At 40.6% G+C, this 20,598-nt stretch overlaps 1 protein-coding gene across 10 annotated transcripts in view; it reads right to left on the bottom strand.

Annotated features, from left to right (window-relative positions):
• tenm4 (teneurin transmembrane protein 4) overlaps window positions 1-20,598 on the bottom strand; it is a 224,535-nt gene that overhangs the window by 19,982 nt on the left and 183,955 nt on the right. For all 10 annotated transcript variants that reach the window (XM_054742618.2, XM_054742619.2, XM_054742620.2 and 7 more), the window contains 3 exons: window positions 16,797-17,674; window positions 7,527-7,699; window positions 2,780-3,015 (listed from right to left, as the gene is read on the bottom strand). In XM_054742618.2, coding sequence (XP_054598593.2) covers window positions 2,780-3,015; window positions 7,527-7,699; window positions 16,797-17,674 — 1,287 coding nt within the window. The remainder of the gene's footprint in view (window positions 1-2,779; window positions 3,016-7,526; window positions 7,700-16,796; window positions 17,675-20,598) is intronic.

Raw genomic sequence — 20,598 nt, 5'->3', positions numbered from 1 at the left:
CACCATTACACTGCTCTCAGCCCAATCCGAACTGCTGAGCTTGATGCGATCTAGAAGGCTAGTGGGGAAAAAATAGAATCAAAGTGTAAATTTAGACGAGAAATGAAAATGTTTCTGGGATGCGTGCTTCGTATTCGGTGGAAATGCAGTCATTGGCTAAATGGTGGCTATTAGCTGCGTACTACGGTGGAAAGCAGGAGTAGAGATCTGGGACAAGATGCAGGTTTTAAACTCTAAGCTATGTGTCCTAATTAGTCAAATGTTAAAACTGCTAGTGGCGTGTTTAAGTCATGAGTTGTGTTCTAATGTAGCAGACCCAAACTCTGTTAAGAAACAAGGATGAGGCATTTCTGTCTACTTTCACTGAGGTAAAATCAAGCCAAAATATCCTTTTCACAGAAGCTGCCATGTTGCATTTTTGGAACCAGCCACGGTCATTTTAAGCAGCACAAAGCTAAATACAAGTTAATATAAAAAAAAACATTTGATTTATACATAGAAGAGTTATAATTTTAATCATCAAAAGTAAAAACACGTAAATAATTTTTTTATCTTGAAAGAATTTTTAAAATTTCATCCCTTTTGTTGAAAGGTGCAGTTGACTGAAAAAATATTTTTTCTGATTATAATCTGTCTCTGAGTTTTTAATGCACGCTGAACATGAAAACTCCTCCTAGACCTATCTCCTGTGTTAGCATCCGATAGAAAATAGACAGTGAAATGCTAGGATTTGAAAATCCTCACATATCTGTGTCACACTGTAAATTAACATTCATGGCCCCGCCCATCTTGGCTCGTGCTCACAGGAAGCCTTTAAAAACATGTTTTTTTCAGCGGGGAATGAAAGCGGAGAGTGTCTTGGTGATCGTGACTTTTTCAACATGGCTGAACGTGTTTCTGTTAGCCAGTCAGAAGTGATTAACAATAATGAGGAATTCTGCTGTTTTCAGCCCACTTCTGCATCTCAGAACAGGAACATCATAGCTTTTTAAATGACTCATAGGACATTGACTTACACTAGAAAACACCGCAAATGTACTGAACAAACAAGTAAATAGTTTCCTTTTTTACTGCAGCCAACCATTAGGTGGCGCTCCGTTTTGGCTTTAGCTTTGAGACAATGTTCTTGATTAACTTATTTTTCTCTCTGAACAGCAAACTGCTGCATTTATGTTTTAAGTGAACATAAATCAGTTTCAGCTTTTAAATGAAGAAGTTAACGTAAAACTTCAAATATCATTCTAATTATTTGTCCATCTGTGGTCTGAATCTGTTTCTGGTACATTCAGAACTTTCCAAAAGAAGACAACGTTCTTTTATAATTGCAAGGTAAATTTCAAGTAACCTTTAAAAACGATCAAATAAATAAATAAAATGTTCACTTGTAAGAGGAAATAAGATCGTTTATTAGTCAGAACTTTTTTGTCAGAGAAATAATTTTACAAGCAACTGTATCCAAATTCTGAGCAGAATCATTATTTTAACACCTGGATAGAGAGATTTGTCACTCTGCTTTAAAAAGACACAATTTGGAAATTACATGGAAGTAACAACTGGGTTTGACTTGGAGAGCGAGGACATATAACTACTATATCAGATCCATTCTGATGGCTGATAAAGAGAAAAAGAAAATGTGCAAATAAAAAAAGCTGTAGTGAGAGGTTACGAGTACAGATAATAGAGGAAAATAAAACACGCTAATGTTAGCCATGTTAGCCACAATTCTAATGGAACCACATAAGTGGTAATTCCTTTGGTTTTTATGGGGATGTCATGTATAAATAAGTAAATAGAGAACAAAGCAAGTCAATAAATAAATATGATTAACTGATAAGGTCTCTGTGCCTGTAGTGCTGGTGATTCTTGCTTTTGCTCTTGCAGTCATTATAAAACCATTTGTCATGCCATGCGTGTGGGTGAAACTTTAATATTAGTTTGCTTAAGAGGCTCTGGTGAGTCAATAACAACAGGGACTGAAGCAGCTGCTCGTTGTAGAGAAAGCAGATTTGTTCAGCAGACTGGTTGGTGCTTATCCCGTTTGAATGTCACAACAGCAACTCTGAAGAGCTCCATTATGGTGTCTTTTTACCACACAGTACCGTTTAAGAAGTTTATACTTGGCACAAGTCTATCTGCACTGGGAAAGGAAGCAGTTTCACTGTCGTGGTTGGGATCAGACCCTAAACCTAAACCCAGTCAAACAAACTCCCCAATAGTGTGTGTGTGTGTGTGTGTGTGTATTTATTAGGCCATTACGTTGATAAAAAAAAAAATCTTATCCTAATCAACTCACAAATCAGAAGTGTAGAGGAAGAGAGCTTTTTACTACAGAAAGGCTTAAATATATGTTAGCTATAAACAAAACTAAACACAACAAAGCACAGAGAAATAAAAAAGGTCAGTTTTTGGCTCCAGTGAAGAAGGATGCTGCTGTGTACTTAACTCAGACAATAAAAGTGTAACGTGTGCGCATAAACAAGCTGTTATGATTTATATTTTGACTGTGTGGACTTCATAAAACAAGGTTTATTTTGTGTTCGCTGCTGCAGAAATGCAGTCGTTTTACAACTACGCTTGATTATTCAGTTTGACTAATCAGAAGTCTACAGCGTTCTCATAAAGTGTAGTACTAGCTAGACTTTGGCTAAAGCAGAGCTAACAGAAATAAGGAGCGTTCTCTGTGATTTCCTTTGCATCAGCAACACAAACATGGATTTTACCCGATCATAAGAGAAGATCAGGAAACGGGTAGTTAGTCTGGACGGAGCAGGATTCTTACCCTCAATCTGCGTCCGTACACCGTGACTTGTCCTCGAGCCTGCTCCTTCCTCTGCCTCCACTCCACCAGGTTGAGGCCATTGTCAATAGCCAGGGTTATGTTCCTCTTGCTGACCGTGGGGTTGACTGTACCGGCCAGCAGGTGGGGCTCGGTGTACAACGACACCTCCATACCATTGGCCAAAACTAGCCACAACGAGCCATCCAAACCAATAAAGTAGCTGTTTCGAACTTGATCTGAAAGATGCAGAGAAGACACAAAGACAACCAGCTCTGATTAGGGTTAGAAAGGGAGAAACAGTCGAGAGCTTCTTGGAGCTGATGTAAGGGGACTAAATCTAATACTCCTCTCTGTGATGCACAAATATAATGATCGAAAATGGCTGCGCAGCAAAAAGAAAGCCTTTAGCAGCAGTATTTAACTGAACCACTGCGGTAATGTTGAGTGTGTGACAACAAAGATCAATAGTAAGAGGTTTCACAGCACCAGTAAAGTAACATTTTACAGCTGTTGCAGCCTGGAGGATATTGAAGGATGAAAACTATCAAAGCTGCTAGCCTAACATGGTCTACGGAGAAGGCAGGGGATAAATCTGAACCTGTCCATTACTATCCCAAGGTGACAGCAGCCTATGTTCTAGTTCCAGTCTGGTGAATAATGTTTCCACTGACTACCTTATGTTCATCCAACAGGGAATGCTTTGCTCCCACTTCTTTTAAAGCACAGTGAAAAGACCAGGAAGCACTATATACTCAATGGGACCAATGGAAAATGAATGGTTTCTCAACACTAGTTAGCAGACTCCAATTAACAGGAAAAAACACCATTACTCTAGTTTCTCCTTGGGCTGATTTACCACGCTCTAGTGGATTTGGAAATGTATTTACAGCACAAAAACAAGACAATCAAAACGTAACTTGATGATAAATTGCAATTTTTTTTGCTGAAGGTGTTAAGATGGAAGATACCGGCTCAGTAGGTAGGGCTGACCTTGAAGTGGCTCTTATCTCTCTTCATGATGGTGACACCTACTTCAGAGGTTGACCAAATGACCTCCAAAGCAGACAGTCTCAACGTGAGGCCTCTGAGGCCAAATGAACCTTGAAATACTGCTGAGTTGGCAAGTTTGCACTAATGTACATTCAGGGTGGAGGGGAAGAGATATAATCCAACGTTATCTTTACTCTGCTCAAAATAAAGCAAATAAAGGAGGCTAATATTCCTGATGTGCACGTGCACAGCTGTCTGAACCTTAAAAATTCATGTCATCGCCTGCTTGGGAACTTGATCATCGTGAACTGATTATTAGTGGAGGTTCTGGAACCATTTTTTAATAACAATATGTCTTAACAAAGGTCAGAAAAAGAAAAAGACCCCTCGGTTAAATAGAGAAAAAGAGACTGTTGTTTTGTGTCCCATGCTATTTTACAGTCAGAGCGGCGACGTTCAAATCTAAAAATAAAAATGGTACTAAAGTAGCCCTGGAAAGATCAAAACTATTATTCAGTAATCAGACCAAAACCAGAGAATGAAACGCTCAGTTATGTTCAACTTCCCTGAAGCATCTTTTCACCAAACTTCCTGGATCTTGTATGACCACCTACGCTGGGTTTTCTGATTTACTTTTACGACAGAAAATCAATGTTTTGTTGTTTATGAGAGATGGGAACCGCACCACACGCGTTATTACAAAGAAAGGGGAAGAAATACTGCTTTGATTAAACTATAATTAAACAAAGGTGACATTGTTTACTTCCACCTGTACAGGTTTTTAGGCTTCCACTGGTAAAGCAAAAATGTGTCCTTGCTAACTGTAAAATTAAGAAAATATTAGACCAGAACTCCCAACAACAATCCAGATGACCTAGATGCTGTTTTTACAAAAAAATAAATTAATAAATTAAATTAAATAAAAAACTAATTTTGACCTGGTTCAAGTAAGACTGAGTCACTCCTCAGTGCTGGGAAATTGAACCCCACCAGGCTGATCCACGGGGTGCCTGTGAGCTCATGTCCCAGCCAGGTCTCGGAGAAGGTCAGCCCACCTGACACTATTATGCCCCGAGGCTTCTAATGTGGACGTGCTGCCCTTCCTGAGACACAGCTAGAGCTAGAACATTTATGTAAGCTTTATATCGAGTTATTGCACAGTGTAAACTGCTTCTATGTCAAGGATAATAGTGATGGTATAATTCATCCCGCAGATGCAACTCACTAGAAAAGAGCAAAATTGATACATTTTACAAGAAAGTCTAGAACACGAATATATCTACTCAGTCCTTTCTAAGAGTTACATATAGGAGCATTGTTTTAAAGTCGTTCAACAAATTTAATGAATGCCTCGTGATTCCTTTTCTGTGGGGAAAATAAGCTCTGGCGCTCCAGTTTCAGCAAGAGGAGTGGAAAACAGGAGGATTTGGTGTCTTACACATTAATATTTATGCAATGAAGACACCCTGCCTCTGATTGGCTAACAGCAACATGACTCTTCCGCTGCATCTGTGTCTTTCACAAAATTGCAATCCTGGCGTTTAATCTCTCCAAATATAAATGTAGCAGTACGAAATACCTGCTCCAATTTTATTGGTCTAGAGCAGTATGCCCTCCGTACGTAGGAGGGCGCTGCTGCTATAAAAGGGGAGCTCCTCCGGCGAGGAAGTAGGTTCAGGAAACAGCTGGTCTCAGTATACTGCCACGTCTTGGTGTTGCCAGCCCGTGTCCTCCGGCTGTGTTTTTGGTGTGATCGGCTCTGCTCCAACTGTGGTATGTACCTGGATGGCTACTCTGTTTAGCACTAGGGCTACTGTGTCTCAGACTGTGTTGTGCACCCTGCAGCTTGGGCAGTTGTGTCAGTGTTGGGCGTGACGTCATCATTCGCCTTTGATAGACGAAGCATTGTTAAACGGTACGTACCTTCTGCAGGTAGATACCCTGTGAGTCAAACAATCTTAACATCAGCTATTTGTAAAACCAGGGATAGATTGAATCCCCGTTGCTGCTGGGCAGGGAGTTCCCTTCTGCTCAGGCGTCATCAGTAGGAGGACCGGTAGGTGTGTGCTGCGCCATCTACACACTTGGCCATTTGTTAGTTTGGTAATTTCTACCTCTTCCTTGTCTTTTTAGATTATTCCGTGGTCCGGCCGGAGGCGCCGCTGTTTTGTTTCGCTTCCTTTACTTCGTTTTAAATTAGCTGGTCGGAGGGAGTTCCCCTGGCTCGTGGCTGATTTTATACAGTTTTTAATCTTGTTTTCTTTGTGCAGGCTGAGGCAGGAGGTGTGGAGTGTGGCCTCGGAGGTGGCGGTCCCGTGTGCGAGTGTGGTGGTGCTGGGTTCTCACGTTTGTATGAATGCTCACTGCTGGGGTGAATTCTTTATATTTTCTTTATCAATTTTGCTGGTTGGGGCTTCTCTGCCCAGAGTCACCTGCCTCCATCACTAGCCTCAGTCCTGCTGGTAAGACTCTCTTGTCTGGTAAATGCACTTTTGTTTGATTAAAGGTCTAACTAATTGAAAGTTATTGTTTAGACCCTATTGTTTAACCTCTTTGTTTATTTAAACTTATAGTAAACCGTGTTTAGTTAACCCTCCTTTAATTTCATGAATTAATTGAAGTAGTGAGTTAAACTGATTTTCTTTTTCATTGCACTGGTTCATTTTCTTTTGGGGTATTAATCTTAGTATTTTTATGGTATTTTACATGGCCAGTTCTTAAAATGTCTTTTAAACTGTTTCTTAAATTAAATTAAATAAATGAGCTGTAACTTCTGAAACCACGTCTGCTGTCTCAATTAAGGGGAACGAACCTACGTGCTTTACTTATTTCCCTGGGCGAAATTCCCAAGGTGGCGTTGTTGGTAACGAGCCCGAGTTTAATGGTTTTTTTTTCCCCGATATAATTGCACTCGAGCAGATACCATTGCCATACTTGGCGTCAACAGGTCATAGACCACTCCCTTATTGCCACATGAATATAGGGACAGCAGCCGCTGAGAAGGTAGAGCAGGTTGTCTAGAAATCGGAAGGTTACAGGTTCGATGCTGGCTCCCACCAGAGAATGCTGCTGTTGTGTCCTTGGGCAAGGCACTTAACAGGCATTGCCTGCTGGTAGTGGTCAGAGGGACTGGTGGTAACAGTGTATGGTAGGCCCCGCCTCTGTCAGTGCAGCCTAGGGCAGCTGTGGCTACATTGTAGCTCATCATCACCAGTGTGTGAATAGGTGGATGACTGTGTTGTGAAGCACTTCGGGGGTAGAACCCTTAGAAGGCGCTATACAAATAACGGCCACTTACCAAATAACACTGGCCCGAATGTGTTCCACCATCTTGTGGCGCTGCAAATGCTAACAGTTAGCTTATACTAGCCAAATTGCTCTGATCTCTCCTGGATGTAAAATCAACACAGCCTTCTGTTGTACCAAGCCAAGATAGGTTAGGCCATGAATGCCAATTTACTGTGTGACATAAATCTGTGTGGCTTTTTCTAACCCGAGCATTTTCCCGCCTATTTTCTTTAAGCAGTTTAATGCAGAAAACAGTGGTAGAAGCCTATTTTCATGTTCAGCATGCAGTTAAAACGCTGTGTGATCAATTGTAGTTAAAAAAGAACAAATACTATATGGTTATTTAGGGAACCTCTGCTTAACGTGCCAAAGATGGCAAAATAAAAGCTTTTTGAGCTTTTCCTTATATCCAAAATCTTACAGTAAGTCATTTATTCTTACGTTCTGCGCTACGCATGAAGACATTTACCTTGCAAAAGTGTATAGAAGTTGCCAGAAGCAGACAGGTTGGTTGTGACCGTGATATCCTCTTTGTTGGAGCCTTCTGTCTGGATGCGGACCGAGCTGTCAGCATCCGTACGGTAGCTGCTTATTCTGCCGGTGGGATAAGTGATGTTGGTCAGACGCCCATAACTGTCGTATCTAGAAGGAACAAAACATAAAACATCAGATGAGTTGACACTGACATTTAACAGATATATGTCTAGGAGTTGCTCCACCAAGTCAGAATAAAGCAAGGAAAGGCAGCTTCATTTATATAGCACATCTGATACACTTTCCAGTTAGCAAGAATAGCATGAACATTAAAATCAATGTGACAGCACAATTAAAATACTCACAAATTAATTTCAGATTTGGGAATATAAAAAAAGACCAAGTTAAAGGGTGAACAGTTACAGAGCAGAAAATGTCATATAGGAAACATTCATTCAAAGGCTGATGAATACATGACAGTTTTCAATTTTGATTTAAAAGTTACTAGAGGGGTACATTTAAGGTAAGAAAGCTGATTCCATCTGTGTGCAGGATAGTAGCTAAAAGCAGCTTCACACTGTTCTGGTTCTGGCCTGGGGTTCTACGAGCTCCGGGGTGTATACACCGGTAGGAGATCCAACATGTATTTCAGCCCCATGCCACTGAGTGATAGATAAACTAGTAGAGGTACTCTGAAATCGATTCTGTAGTTTATGGGTAACCAGTGTAGAGATTTAAGAACAGGAGTGACGTGCTCGGAACTCTTGGTTCTTGTTAAGATTCTAGCAGCAGAATTCAGCTTATTTTTGGGAAGACCAGTCAAAAGACCATCGCGATAGTCCAGCCTACTAGAGATGAACACTTGAATGAGTTTATCTTGGTCCTATCTGGACATGCGACCTCTTAGTCTTGTTTGATGCAGATGATAAAGCACTGGTTTAGTTATAGCCTTAATGTGAGAGTAAGCGTTCTACAGGTGAAACTGGAAAGCTTAGAATATGGTGCAAGAGTCAATTTTGCAAGAGTCAATTTGATGCATTTCAGTAATTGAGCTTAGACTGAGAGACCATCTAAGACTCAGAGACCCTTTGCAAGTGTTTAGGATTCATTAACTGATCAGAATGGGATACTTTGAGTCTAGAATATTGAAACTTTTCACAATATTCTGATTGTCTGATATTTTTAATGTGGGCTTTTCATAAGCTGTAACCATAATCATCACAATTTAAAGGGACTTTACGGACTTTTGAATTTTTATGCTCGCGATTGCCCCCTTAGGCCAAAAGCGTAACGGCAGCTTCAATAGTAGGCTTGTGCACGAGGCGCGCATGCTGTACGTGCACACTCCTTAATGAAAATAACAGCTGAAACAGTCCCTTGTGTGTGTGTGTGTGTGTGTGTGTGTGTGTGTGTGTGTGTGTGTATGTGTGTGTGTGTGTGTGTGTGTGTGTGTGTGTGTGTGTGCGTGGCCCAGAGGACAGGAGAACACGCAGCTAATTAATTAAATAATTTGGTTCTGTACCTTTCTCTTCAGCACAGCCCACAAAGGTTTATGATGGGTCAGTCCTCCTGCATGCTCAGATCATTCCCTTCCCTTGCTTGAACAATTGTTCCAAAATGAAAGTTGAACCCACATCTTTTTTAATCTGTGAATTCAATGCCGTTCGGCGAGTCTCAAATAAAAATTTGGGCATCTTACTGTAAAAAAATATATCATTAATGTAAAAATGCAACTCTAAATAACCTATGTTCACACGCAGAATCAAACCCAGGTCTTCTGCACGAGAGTCCGACACCTTACTAGGTGAGCTTAAGCGCCAGTGACGTCTTTTGTATCTGTAACATTTATATCCTTGATGACAGCTGAAACAACGTTCAAAGAACGGTTCGGAGCGAAAATGGCTATTTTGTTGCTAATTTGCAGGAAATATCTAGCAGAAAGTTCTACAGAAAGTAGCTCAGGGTCTTCAGAAATGTAGCTAGCTTTGTCACTAGGCGTTAGGAACAGCGACAAAGTGGCACTGCCTCTCTCTCTGCTGCTAAAGCTACGGATAGCAAATGCTACAGGCTATGCCTGAGCGTGAAAGCGCATGAAGCAGCCTGCTCGACCCGAGCAGCTCTCTTTTTCTGTGATTTTACAGAAAAACAGGCAATCACAGTAAAAATGCCAGGGCTCATTCTACAGGACCAGGGCATTGCAGGAGAATGTATGAAGAAGAAATTTATTATTTCTATACATGTTTTGGCTGCCAAACTTCCATAATGCCCCTTTAAACATCGGACTTTCCGTGTAATGGATCTACCTCAAAGCTTAATGGCATGTTTTGAGCTGAATTACTGACATAAATGAACTTTTGTACCATATTGTAATTTTTTGAATTTCACTTTTATAAAAACATACTTCTTGTTCTAATGACATATAGGCAGTTGTACTTTTCCTTTTGTTGGGAGATTTATAATCTGTCTGGTGTCACAAACCATAGAATGTGTGAACAACCAGCATCACGTAATAAATTAAGAACTATCACCTTCAATCACCTCAAAGTGCAATCATCACACTTAAAAAGACAGAGCTGTCTACTGCTATATTCAACTATTCTCAAGCACACCAATATGCTAAGCAGGTTTAAACTTTTCAAGCCTTTTTCAGCAAGATAAGAACAGGACACGAATACAGATCCTTCTAAATCAGTAACTTTCATAAAATATAAGCACGTAATTGAGAGGACAAAAAAAACAACAACCACTTTTACCTAGGAAGACGTGTCATACTCCGGATATTAAAGCACGCACCTTTTAAGATTTGGAAAACTACTTAATAGCTTAAAAGATTAGCGACATCACCTAATCTCATTATACCGTCCATGAAATAGGAGCACTGAAGTGCAAATCCTAGGAGAGATGCTGTATCTCTGTAGCCTACAAATCAGTTCATCACATACAAGAACATGAGTGGCTAGATTGTTTCACTTGGCTCTGAGAGAACATCAGCTCCGAACAATTTCAAATCTTTTACATAGACGGTATTCCAGAATGGGAACGAGCGGACAGTAGATTACTCAGAATGAAGACTTTTATCTGTGCACCGAATACACATTAGAAAGCCTTCTCTCCTGTGTTTCTGTCTGCTATAATAAAGCTTCTAATAACTTAGATGGCTGGTGCTGGTTTACAGATCTTTCCTTAGTGCTGCCATCTCAAATGTCCAGCGTGGAAAGAAAGAGTGGGAGAGGGATCTTATCCCAGAGATAAACATTATCTGATCGAAACTACCACGGACTCTTGATTCATAGACACAGTTCACTTCAGGAAATACAAAATACCAGAGCAATACATATCTAAGCGTTTTACTCTTTTTTTAACTGCTCCTATATTATCAGGAGGATTTCCTCCCCGTGTTCATTGTGCAGTGAAAACACACGTTTTCTGAACTTTACCACGCTGATTTGCTGAATTTATTCAGCAGATCGCTTCTGTTTGCCTTCATCCCAGGAATTCAACAGACAGAAATCTCATCCTGGAGTAAAATACAAGTGCCAGCTTGATCAGTGACCCCCAACTCTTTCTGTCTCAATTACAGTGGTGAGCTAGCTACTCATTCCTTGAGCTTTGCCGCAGAGCAGCTAATGGCTCTGGCCTGCTTCGGCTCAGCTGCCCATTAGTTTGCTTTCTGTGGACAGAAGAGGGGTGTACAGGAGCAAGGTGCTCCACAGAAGGAGAGGACCAGTTTCCCCATCGCTGACCACAAGTCCATTCAGATCGCATCACCATGGTGCAACACGCTAGCTCCAAGACCTTTCATGCTGGGGCCAAACAATAGACTGAACACTTCATGTTAGTATCACCACCAGAACACAAAAATGTCAGTTTTATGTAGGGATTGTCATCTTTTGGTTCTTGCATGCACACACAAACTGCAATGCTTATACCATCTTTTAGTTCTTTTTAAAACACAGAAAGGTTTTATTTACCTTTACCTTATTTACCAACACAGCAAGAACACATCAAAGATGCAATGCTTATAGTTGTATTGTTCCAGTTGAAAGACATTAGCTCTACAGCATTTATTAAAGCACATTTGCTACAAAACAGGAGTATCATTACCCTAATAATAGGAGATTATGTCTTTGGTAAATTAGGAGTATCTATTAGATTTACAGTAACCCTTAAGCATGAGCACTGATTGGAAGAACAGGGATACTAGGAGTGTGTGTGTGTGTGTGTGTGTGTGTGTGTGTGTGTGTGTGTGTACCGTAAATGTCAAAGCAAACAAGGTTGCCAAGGAGTACAATAAAATGAATGTAATTCAGGAGACAATATCTTTAGTTCTTTCTAGTCAATCCTTGGGGTTACCTCTGCGCTCACTGGGATCATCTATAGACCGAGGGATAAGATCACATTAATTAAAATGGGTAAATGTTTAGCAGCTCACTTTGCTGGGCAGAGATGAACAGCTGTTGTGATGACGACCAATTATGCTTTTGACCCTCAGGTGGTGGTCTGACCTTCAACGCTAATTATTCAAGAAAAAACAAAAACAAATGCGCTTTATCGGGTTTTGATGAAACATGGATGAGCTGATTAGCCTGTAGATATTAAATGAAGTTGTTTCTTAACTTGAAACAAAAAAGCTGTAATTGACTAATTGAATTTCTTATTTTTTTCCTTCAGGACTTATATTAGCCTGGCCTGCCAGACTCGTCCTCTGTTTAATTCTGCACAGAGAAAATTCTGTGCAGAATTAAACAGAGGATGAGTCTGGCAGGCCAGGCTAGACTTATATAGGATGTACGAAAATATTGATACACAGAAATATTGTGACATTTTGTATTATGATGCCGAATCAACATTTAAAAACAGTGTATCGATTTTTTTAATTAAGAATTTGCATTCAAATCTTCACTTCTTTTGAATGGTGGAAAAACTCCGACAGCTCGGTGGAAGCAGTTTTTATTGCCTTCATTCTGATGGAATAACAAAGATAAAGCTGTTATAACGAATCAGCACACAAGCTAGGTTTTCAACACAAACATGGCCACGGGACATTCACCCCTTCCCTTGGGGTTTCTTCCCTGAGATGATTCGGCTGCAACCAGAAACCTGCGATGCCGGGAGAAACGAGATAGCGCTCAACACCAGTCGCAATTTTCTACGTCTACTGTTGTCCGCAGGGTCCGAAATTAACACTCGCCACTCGCCAAATGCGAGTAAATTGCTCCATTTGGCGAGTAAATTTTTTAGCTCTACCTGCCACCTGGCGAGTAAATGTTTGCACCAAATTAGTTATGTTTATCAGTCATCTAACACGGATTTCTGATACTCCTCCCGCCTGCATGCAACTTACACAAACGTATGCGAAACGTGAGCGCCGCATCCAACGTCATTTCCACCTATCCCATTCAATCAGTTTATCAAGTTAGCAGTTAGCATCGTGTTAAAACTAGCAGTGAAATGTGGCGGTTTTTAACTGGAGTCAGCCAGCCTTCCAAAAGAAAACTCGTCGAACTGGAAGAAAAACCACCAGGACCAGTGGCAACCAGAAGATTTTGTGAAAACTGGCGAACCTGAGATGGCGGAGTCGTGAGACAATGGCTACATTAAGATGGCCACGTAGCGTTGCTGCCTTGCACAGACAACTGTCCCTCGGCATTCTTCAAATATCCAAAAAATGCCCATACTTCCTTCTTTGTCTTCTTTGAGGGATAATAAATGTCCCAAGTGCTGTCGTCTCCTCCTGCCATTATTTCAGCTTTAGCTTAAAGAAAGTTTTGGTCGTAAACAACAAAGTGAGTATGTGCCGCCGGCAACTTCCAGCAGATGATACGGTGGCTGGTAAGGGTCACCGCGCCTACACCGCAGCCACGGTAATCCACCGAGATAATATATATATATTTTTTTAAACAAGACTGTTATTATTTATTGTCAACTTTTTTACCGGGGTTTACTGCTACACCGGTTACCGTGACAACCCTAGGACACACTTTCAGATATTCTCATGGTGAAGCTGTGTTCTCCAGAGATCAAGGACTATGACCCAAATGAGGCTGTAATGCTTCGGCACAAAGACGGTGTCAGAAGCAGGAGGCCAGACTTCATGGACAGAGAAAACAAGGAGTCTGACTAGATTTCAATGAAAGAGTTCATAAAAACATCTCTAAAAATAAATAAATAAATAGTAAAAGTGACAAAAGAGTTGTTTTCCTTATTAATTGATGTTTTAATTATTTTGTCACTCTGTTTGGAATCAACATAATATAGAATTACATGCTTTAGGTAGATCTAAATCATTTAGAATTTTGGCCGGTAAAAAATATGCTTGGCCGGTAGATTTTCATCATCTACCAGCCAACTTGGCCGGTGAGTAAAAAATTGAATTTCGGACCCCGGTTGTCCGTGACTCCAAAAGGTGTTTTTCTTTTTGGGTCTTTGGTAATTTGTAGTAGTAATAGTAGTTACACTATTGGCAGAGGTTTTGTGACAAATGTGAGAGAACCACTTTATTATTTTTAATCTCCACAATATATCCTATGTTCCAACGTTATTAAGAGGCATGACATTTTTTTTAAGCTAATTAGTTTTCCGAATGTGCCATTGTAGTTTTAACACTAGATTTGTCTTGGAAGTTTCTGGCCTCATTTTGCAAATATCGTCTAGCTATCAGTATTGCAAATATATCGTATCACCTGATTTTTGCCAATTCACACCCCTATAACACTCTGATGAATGACGCAAAGCTGATTTTCCTTTAGTCTTGCTCAAAGCAGCATTTATATTCACCTGCTTGTTATATACCAAATACCTTTACTCATATATGCTCAAGTTATGAAATGTAATCTCCACTTTAAAGGGCTTTGGGATGTTTCCTCGGTGAAAGTCGAGGTGAGGGCAAACCTCGGTTGAAATGTTATGATGACACAAATGTGACCTTTTAGTAGGAATATGTTGTAATAATATTAATTACAGATTTGGAAATACATAAGAACAATCTCAAGTACTGGTTGTCTCATTGTGCATGTGGGATTTTTACTTAATTTTGCCCAATATTAAGGGGTTATTTTCAGTTTAAACAGGTTTGGCTGTTTTACCTGTGCATGTGTGTGTGTGTGTGTGTGTGTGTGTGTGTGTGTGTGTGTGTGTGTGTGTGTGTGTTCATAAGCAAAGTATCTCATGGAATACTGGCCAGAACTGATTTTAAATCACAGAAGGCCATAATTGGATGTAGAATACAACTGATGGCCACCACAGCCAACTGGCTTTAACTCAGTCATGTGTATAGATATTCTACTAAATTTCCACATGATAGTAGCTGAGAAGTATTCACAACACACAATCTGATCACCTGAGAACTTGACCCTAACTCTTATCTTTGACCAAACGGTTAGCATCATCATTCATGCGGAGGGTGAAATACGTTCAGTCATGAAATGTTAGGCTTTCAGTTTTTTATGTGTTTTCACACCAGCTGCAAGACAAAGTTTTTTTTTAAATCAAACAGCCAGTAATGACTATTCTGTGGCCAGAGGGAATTCTCTCTACCCTGTGAAACGACTATTTATGGATGCATTCTGCTTTCATTAGAAGCGGTGCAGGTGACAAACAAACCAAACACAGGTGATGAATGTGTGTGCATATTAAATGGAGCGTCTGATTACGTGTCAGAGTTGTATTCCTCCAGTGAGGTGCAGCAGATGTCCGACCAACAAATCTCCTTAATCACACTTTTTCAAATGACATCCAGTTAGCACAGATTCTCTTGGTACATCAAGGTAAGGGACGCGCTGCTCAGCTGAAGTCACATGAACATGAGATCCAGCACTCATGTGTTGAAGAGTGTGGGAGTGCTTTCAATTGTTTCCTCTCAATGTGTGGTTCGCCTCAGTCAATTATTACCTCTGGCTATTCTATTATGTTTGTATTAATGGGCCTACGAAGCCCTATGGGCAACATGTTCTTGCCAGTAGATACAACTTGTTCTTGGACCCAACAACTCGGAACAATTGAGGGGCTGCAATCTACCGCTGCAAGCAGAGGTGGAGATGAGTAACATATCCTCCAGTAATCCTATTTGGTATGATAACAGCAAACAGGATTACACTCATACTTCACAGGTCTTGTGTTTGTCATTCAGCCATAACAGAACCATGTATATGCCAGGAAACACTCAACTTACACTCCTTTCATCAGACAAATTTATGCCATCATAGAATTTTGTAACACAACATGGGACAAGGGTGGCATTTTTTGTCGTTGGGAGTCCAGAAAGTGTGATTTTAAATGAAGATGATCATATCTGTATCTTATTTCTTTTTCCTTCCATTTACCAGCAAATCTTCCATTTTTCCAAATGCAGATTGTTTGGCGACATCTGGCGATGTCATTTCCTACTGAGTTACAACCAATCGGCATGAGTTAAGCACAAGTCCCGCCTAGTTACTTTACCATATATACATATTCATACAAACCCCAGTTTATGTATTGATTTGGACTCTGAAATTGTCTGGGAAAATGGTCCTTTTGGGACGACCCGGTAAAATGGAGACAGGCGCATACCGTTAGGTAAAATTACTCGGAAATCCCAATAGCAGAAACAGATTATAACTCGGTCAGAGCATTCAAGTATCTAAACATTTCAATGAAATTAAAGAAAGATACACACAAATCATAAACACAGAACAACAAAAGTTTAAATAATGGATAAAAGAAGTTGTTGAAATAAGGATGCGTGGACCCAGGACCATGAACAGGGACGAAGGAGTCTACATGCTGGACCATTCATGGAAGACTGTGATCAGCGGATGGGGCGCGGGCAGCAGAGGGCGATATCGTCCTCTGCTGCCCGCGGATAAAAGGAAGTGACGCCACCAACATCCGGCGGTTACCCTGACGAAGGCGGCAGTGACGTCAAAACATATTGGCAAAGGTAAAAACAAACCCTCATCACACTGTGTACAACGAAGAACTAAAGAAAACAAAATCAGAAAACAAACACGGTATGAACGTAACAAGGAAGTTTAACCCTCCCACTGTCTTTATGGGTGTAACCCCGCGAGGAAAGTTGACTATTGAGCAGGATTGATGGTTTATCCATTGAGGTCCACGTGGCAGGAGTGAGGTGGTGCTCACTCCTCACCCCTGCCACATGGAACCAAGGGATAAACCATCAACCCTGCTCAATGGTCAACTTTCCTCGCGGGGTTACACCCATTAGGACAGTGGGAGGGTTAAAAGAAAGGTGCTTTGCACATGTAGTTTTCAAATTACTTACTCAAAGAAGGTTGTCCATCCATTTTCATTGGTCTTAGAAGCAAGGAGTCCTGAACTTCCATGGTAAGTCATTAAAGCCAGCTCTTGACCCTGTGCAGCCACGGTTTTAAGAGCACTATTAGTCCCAATGGTGAACCAAAAGGTCTGTCCATCAGGCACCATCAGCCAAAGAGGCATTCCTGTTGTGTCTCGTCGAATAATCACTGTGTTTTTGTTCTTATCAGTGATGCTGGTCAGATCTCCTGCTCCGATGTAGGTCAGATTATACAGGTGGTCTCCTGTTGTCAGACTCTGGGTGAAAATGTGGCTTCCGTTGGAATCAAACAAATAGAGTTCGTCGTTAATGGGAGAGGAGACCTCGTACATGCTAAGGGGGTTCAAAAAGGGTTTGTTTTTCCGTACATAGCGGATACGAATGTTCCCAAGATCTGCAATATAAAGGTCTCCATCTGGACATACTGCAAGGGAGGAGGGTGCATTCAGTTTAGCATCCTTGGAGTAACCTCCATCTCCAGAGTAACAATCACAGTTGGCATCATTCTTGCAGTCACACCCACTTGGTGCCCCTGCAACCAGGGAGATCTCTCCATTGGTGGACACTTGTCGTACTCTGTTGATCTTCTTTTCATCTGACTCAGCAATGTACAAAACACCGTTGTGGGACACGGCCAAGGCATTGGCCGACTCGAGGGTAGCATGGATGGCCACTTTACTCATAAGAAAGTGGTCGATGCCAGGCACTTGGCAGTGCATAGGACGGCCCGCCACAATGCGGACTTGGTGGTTTTCTGAGATCTGGAGCACAACATTGTTGTCCAGAACGTATAGTGAGTTGTCCATTGGACTCACTGACAGGTCTGTAGGCCACTCAAGACGTACCTGAGAAGAAACAAATACAGAAATATATCAGCTTTGGATGGATGGATGGATGGATGGATAGAGACAACTCAATGATGCTGAATAAGAACAGGCTGACAGAAATTCATTAAATTAATAACATTTACTAAAAAAAAGAAACACTGCTATTGATTGTGTGAAATGCTGACAAGACCTCTGCATCTTTTCTCTGCAAGTCACCCTCTTAATCTTTTTTTTTCTCACGAGGTTATTAATTTTGTAATGACAAGACTGCATGAGTCCTTGAAAGGAGACTCGAGCCCCCTTACAAAATAAAGCCTATGCTATCTCAGGCCTTCTAAATGATGACCCATTGTTCTGCTGACAATGTATCAGGCTTTCAACAAATTGGAAGGAATGGACCAATCCTATTTACTGGTCTCCTTCTGATTTATTATTCCACAGGGATCTCCTAGAAACACAATATCAAGTGTCATAATTCAGTAGAGGACTTGGGGGTCCAAGGACCATTCATTAAAATCTGGACCAAATGGTGAATGCACAAAGCAGTTAGTAAAGATACTTTTTATGGTCTGCAATTAGAAATTCACCAGCTACCTTCAGAAAAAAGTCATCTACAAAGAAGACATTGTTTTGTTGTGTTGTATACCTTGCAAACACAAAGAACAATACATACATATCCAAATTAAAAGCTTTAAGACTTAACAGAACCAACCAGAAATGGTTAAATACTCAGGAAAAACTCGAAATTATTAAATATGGTGCAAAAGTTCATTTATGTCCATAATCCAACTTAAAAAGTGAAAACAGTATATGAGATAGATTCATTAAATGAGATATTTTAAGTCTTTATTTATTATAATTGTGATGATTATGGCTTACAGCCGATGAAAACCCTGCATTCAAAATCTCTAAAAATTAGAATATTAAGAAAAGGTTCACACTCTAATCAGCTAATGAACACCTGCAAAGAGATCCTGAGCTTTAGATGGTTTCTCAGTCTAAGCTGAATTACTAAAATAAATGTACTTTTACACCATATTCTCATTTTTCCAGTTTCACCTCTTTATAATTATTTTTTTATTTCAAATTGAATGCTGCAGAGTCCTTTCTTTTTAAAACTGGGAGCAAATTCACTACAAGACACATCATCCACTGTTTATATCCCATAAACCTTGGATCATCCCCTGAAAGGGTTACATAATAGGATCTATCTTTTGACCAACAAACAGGCGGTGGATACATGTTGGATTTAGGTGGGCAGAAAATGCATTTACTCGGGTAATGAAGGGGAGACTTTCAATTTCTTAAAACCCATTTCTTGTCAACACTGGAGGTTAAATATTTCATGAGCCTGAGTGCGGAGCGGCTCAGGGGACCTGCCTGTAAGGAGGTTTTCACGCCACTTTGACTGATGAGGGGATATTTCCTGAGCTCCTGTCCCATATGCTGTAACCTGATCACACCCTTCCACTTTATCCAGTGGGGCAGCTGTCAGTAGTGCCTGCCTGATACGGCTGCCACCAACAAGAAAAAAAATCAACTAAACCGCTCATCAGTGTGGACTAGCACCAACATAAAGCCAACCTCTTTTTTACATTTTTGCAGGTATATTCAGGCTGTAATCATTTTCATTTTATTACCACTCTGGTCCCTCTCGCCAGCATAGCGTGTGTCTGAAGAAGAGTAATGGGTTAATTTCTGAAGTTCCTCTCAAATTTGAAATGCATGTCACAGTGAGAGTCTGTGAAGCTGCTAAGACTCCTGAAACGTTGTTTAAGTGATCTGGTTTTAATACACGTTTTTCCTCCACATCAGTTTGAACTCAGCAGGGAGTAGAGAATAGATACTCAAGACCTGAATCACAAATGATAAAAGCCAAAAAGACCAAAGTGAACGGAGTAAACAAAGAGGCTCGAATGAGCTCACGCTCTCAGATGGTAATGGAAAAACACATCAAGATCACAGATTTCTATATTGAATTAAGAGTGAGTTCCATGCCTGTTTTACCACTGCACAGATGGTGCAGCACGATAACGATGACCTCATCAGACGAGAGAAAAATCTGACATTATTTCTTCCCTAAATCAGGTGTGGCACAGCAAAAGTAACGACCACCGTCATAAGCCTTCTCCAGAGAAACTCCCTCTAAGTGAGGGGATGGGGGGTGTTTGAAGTAGGAGGCTATGTGCTCTGGATGAATTTTTAATGGATGCTTTTTACTGTCTGAGTGTCTCTGGCATTGCTTGTGTGATTTGTCATCATTGTGGAGCTCCAGACAGCCCGCCTGAGTCCTCGTGGCTGCAGAACTGGGATGGTGAACATTCATAGGTGCTGGTGTATCAGAAGGTTAGGGGTCGTGGTATGGGCATGGAGCTCTCCCAGGACTGAAAGTCAACAGCTGGAGGCTTTTTTTATAACAGATACATGAAAAATCTGATTTCACTTGAAACTCCCAGATCTTATTTATCAGCTGTGCTTGACTACATACAAAAAAAGTCGATGAAACAATTCCATAAATCAGTGAAGGCATGCAAATAAATCCAAGAACGTTCCATTCATTTATGTAAATAAAACATTGGCAGCAATAAACAAAAGAAATACATGTTTTTGTTTGTTGTGGAAGGTAGCAAATATAATTTATGGATGTGAGATGACTTGATGTAGACATCTGTGGCACCACCAGTGGTTTCAATGGGTCTCTCTTGCATATTCTCATTGAGCTGCTGTCAGGAAAGGTTCTTCAGCCTGGACTGAGTTTGTATCTGCGGTAATTAAATCATCCATCAGATGGTAGAGGACATGTAGGATTAGATACAGTTGATTTTAGAGGAATGTACTAATCCTGTTAAAGAGATAGATCACAGGTGTCCATGCTTTCCAAGACATGGACCAAAATCGTTCATAGTCCTTGAAGGTCACAAAAAAGAGGCATTTTTTTAAAG

Source organism: Nothobranchius furzeri, chromosome 13 (genome assembly GCF_043380555.1).
Source record: "Nothobranchius furzeri strain GRZ-AD chromosome 13, NfurGRZ-RIMD1, whole genome shotgun sequence".
NCBI classification, from domain to species: Eukaryota; Metazoa; Chordata; class Actinopteri; order Cyprinodontiformes; family Nothobranchiidae; genus Nothobranchius; species Nothobranchius furzeri.
Note: the sequence above shows the minus strand (reverse complement) of the source record. Positions and strands in the feature narration are given on the sequence as shown.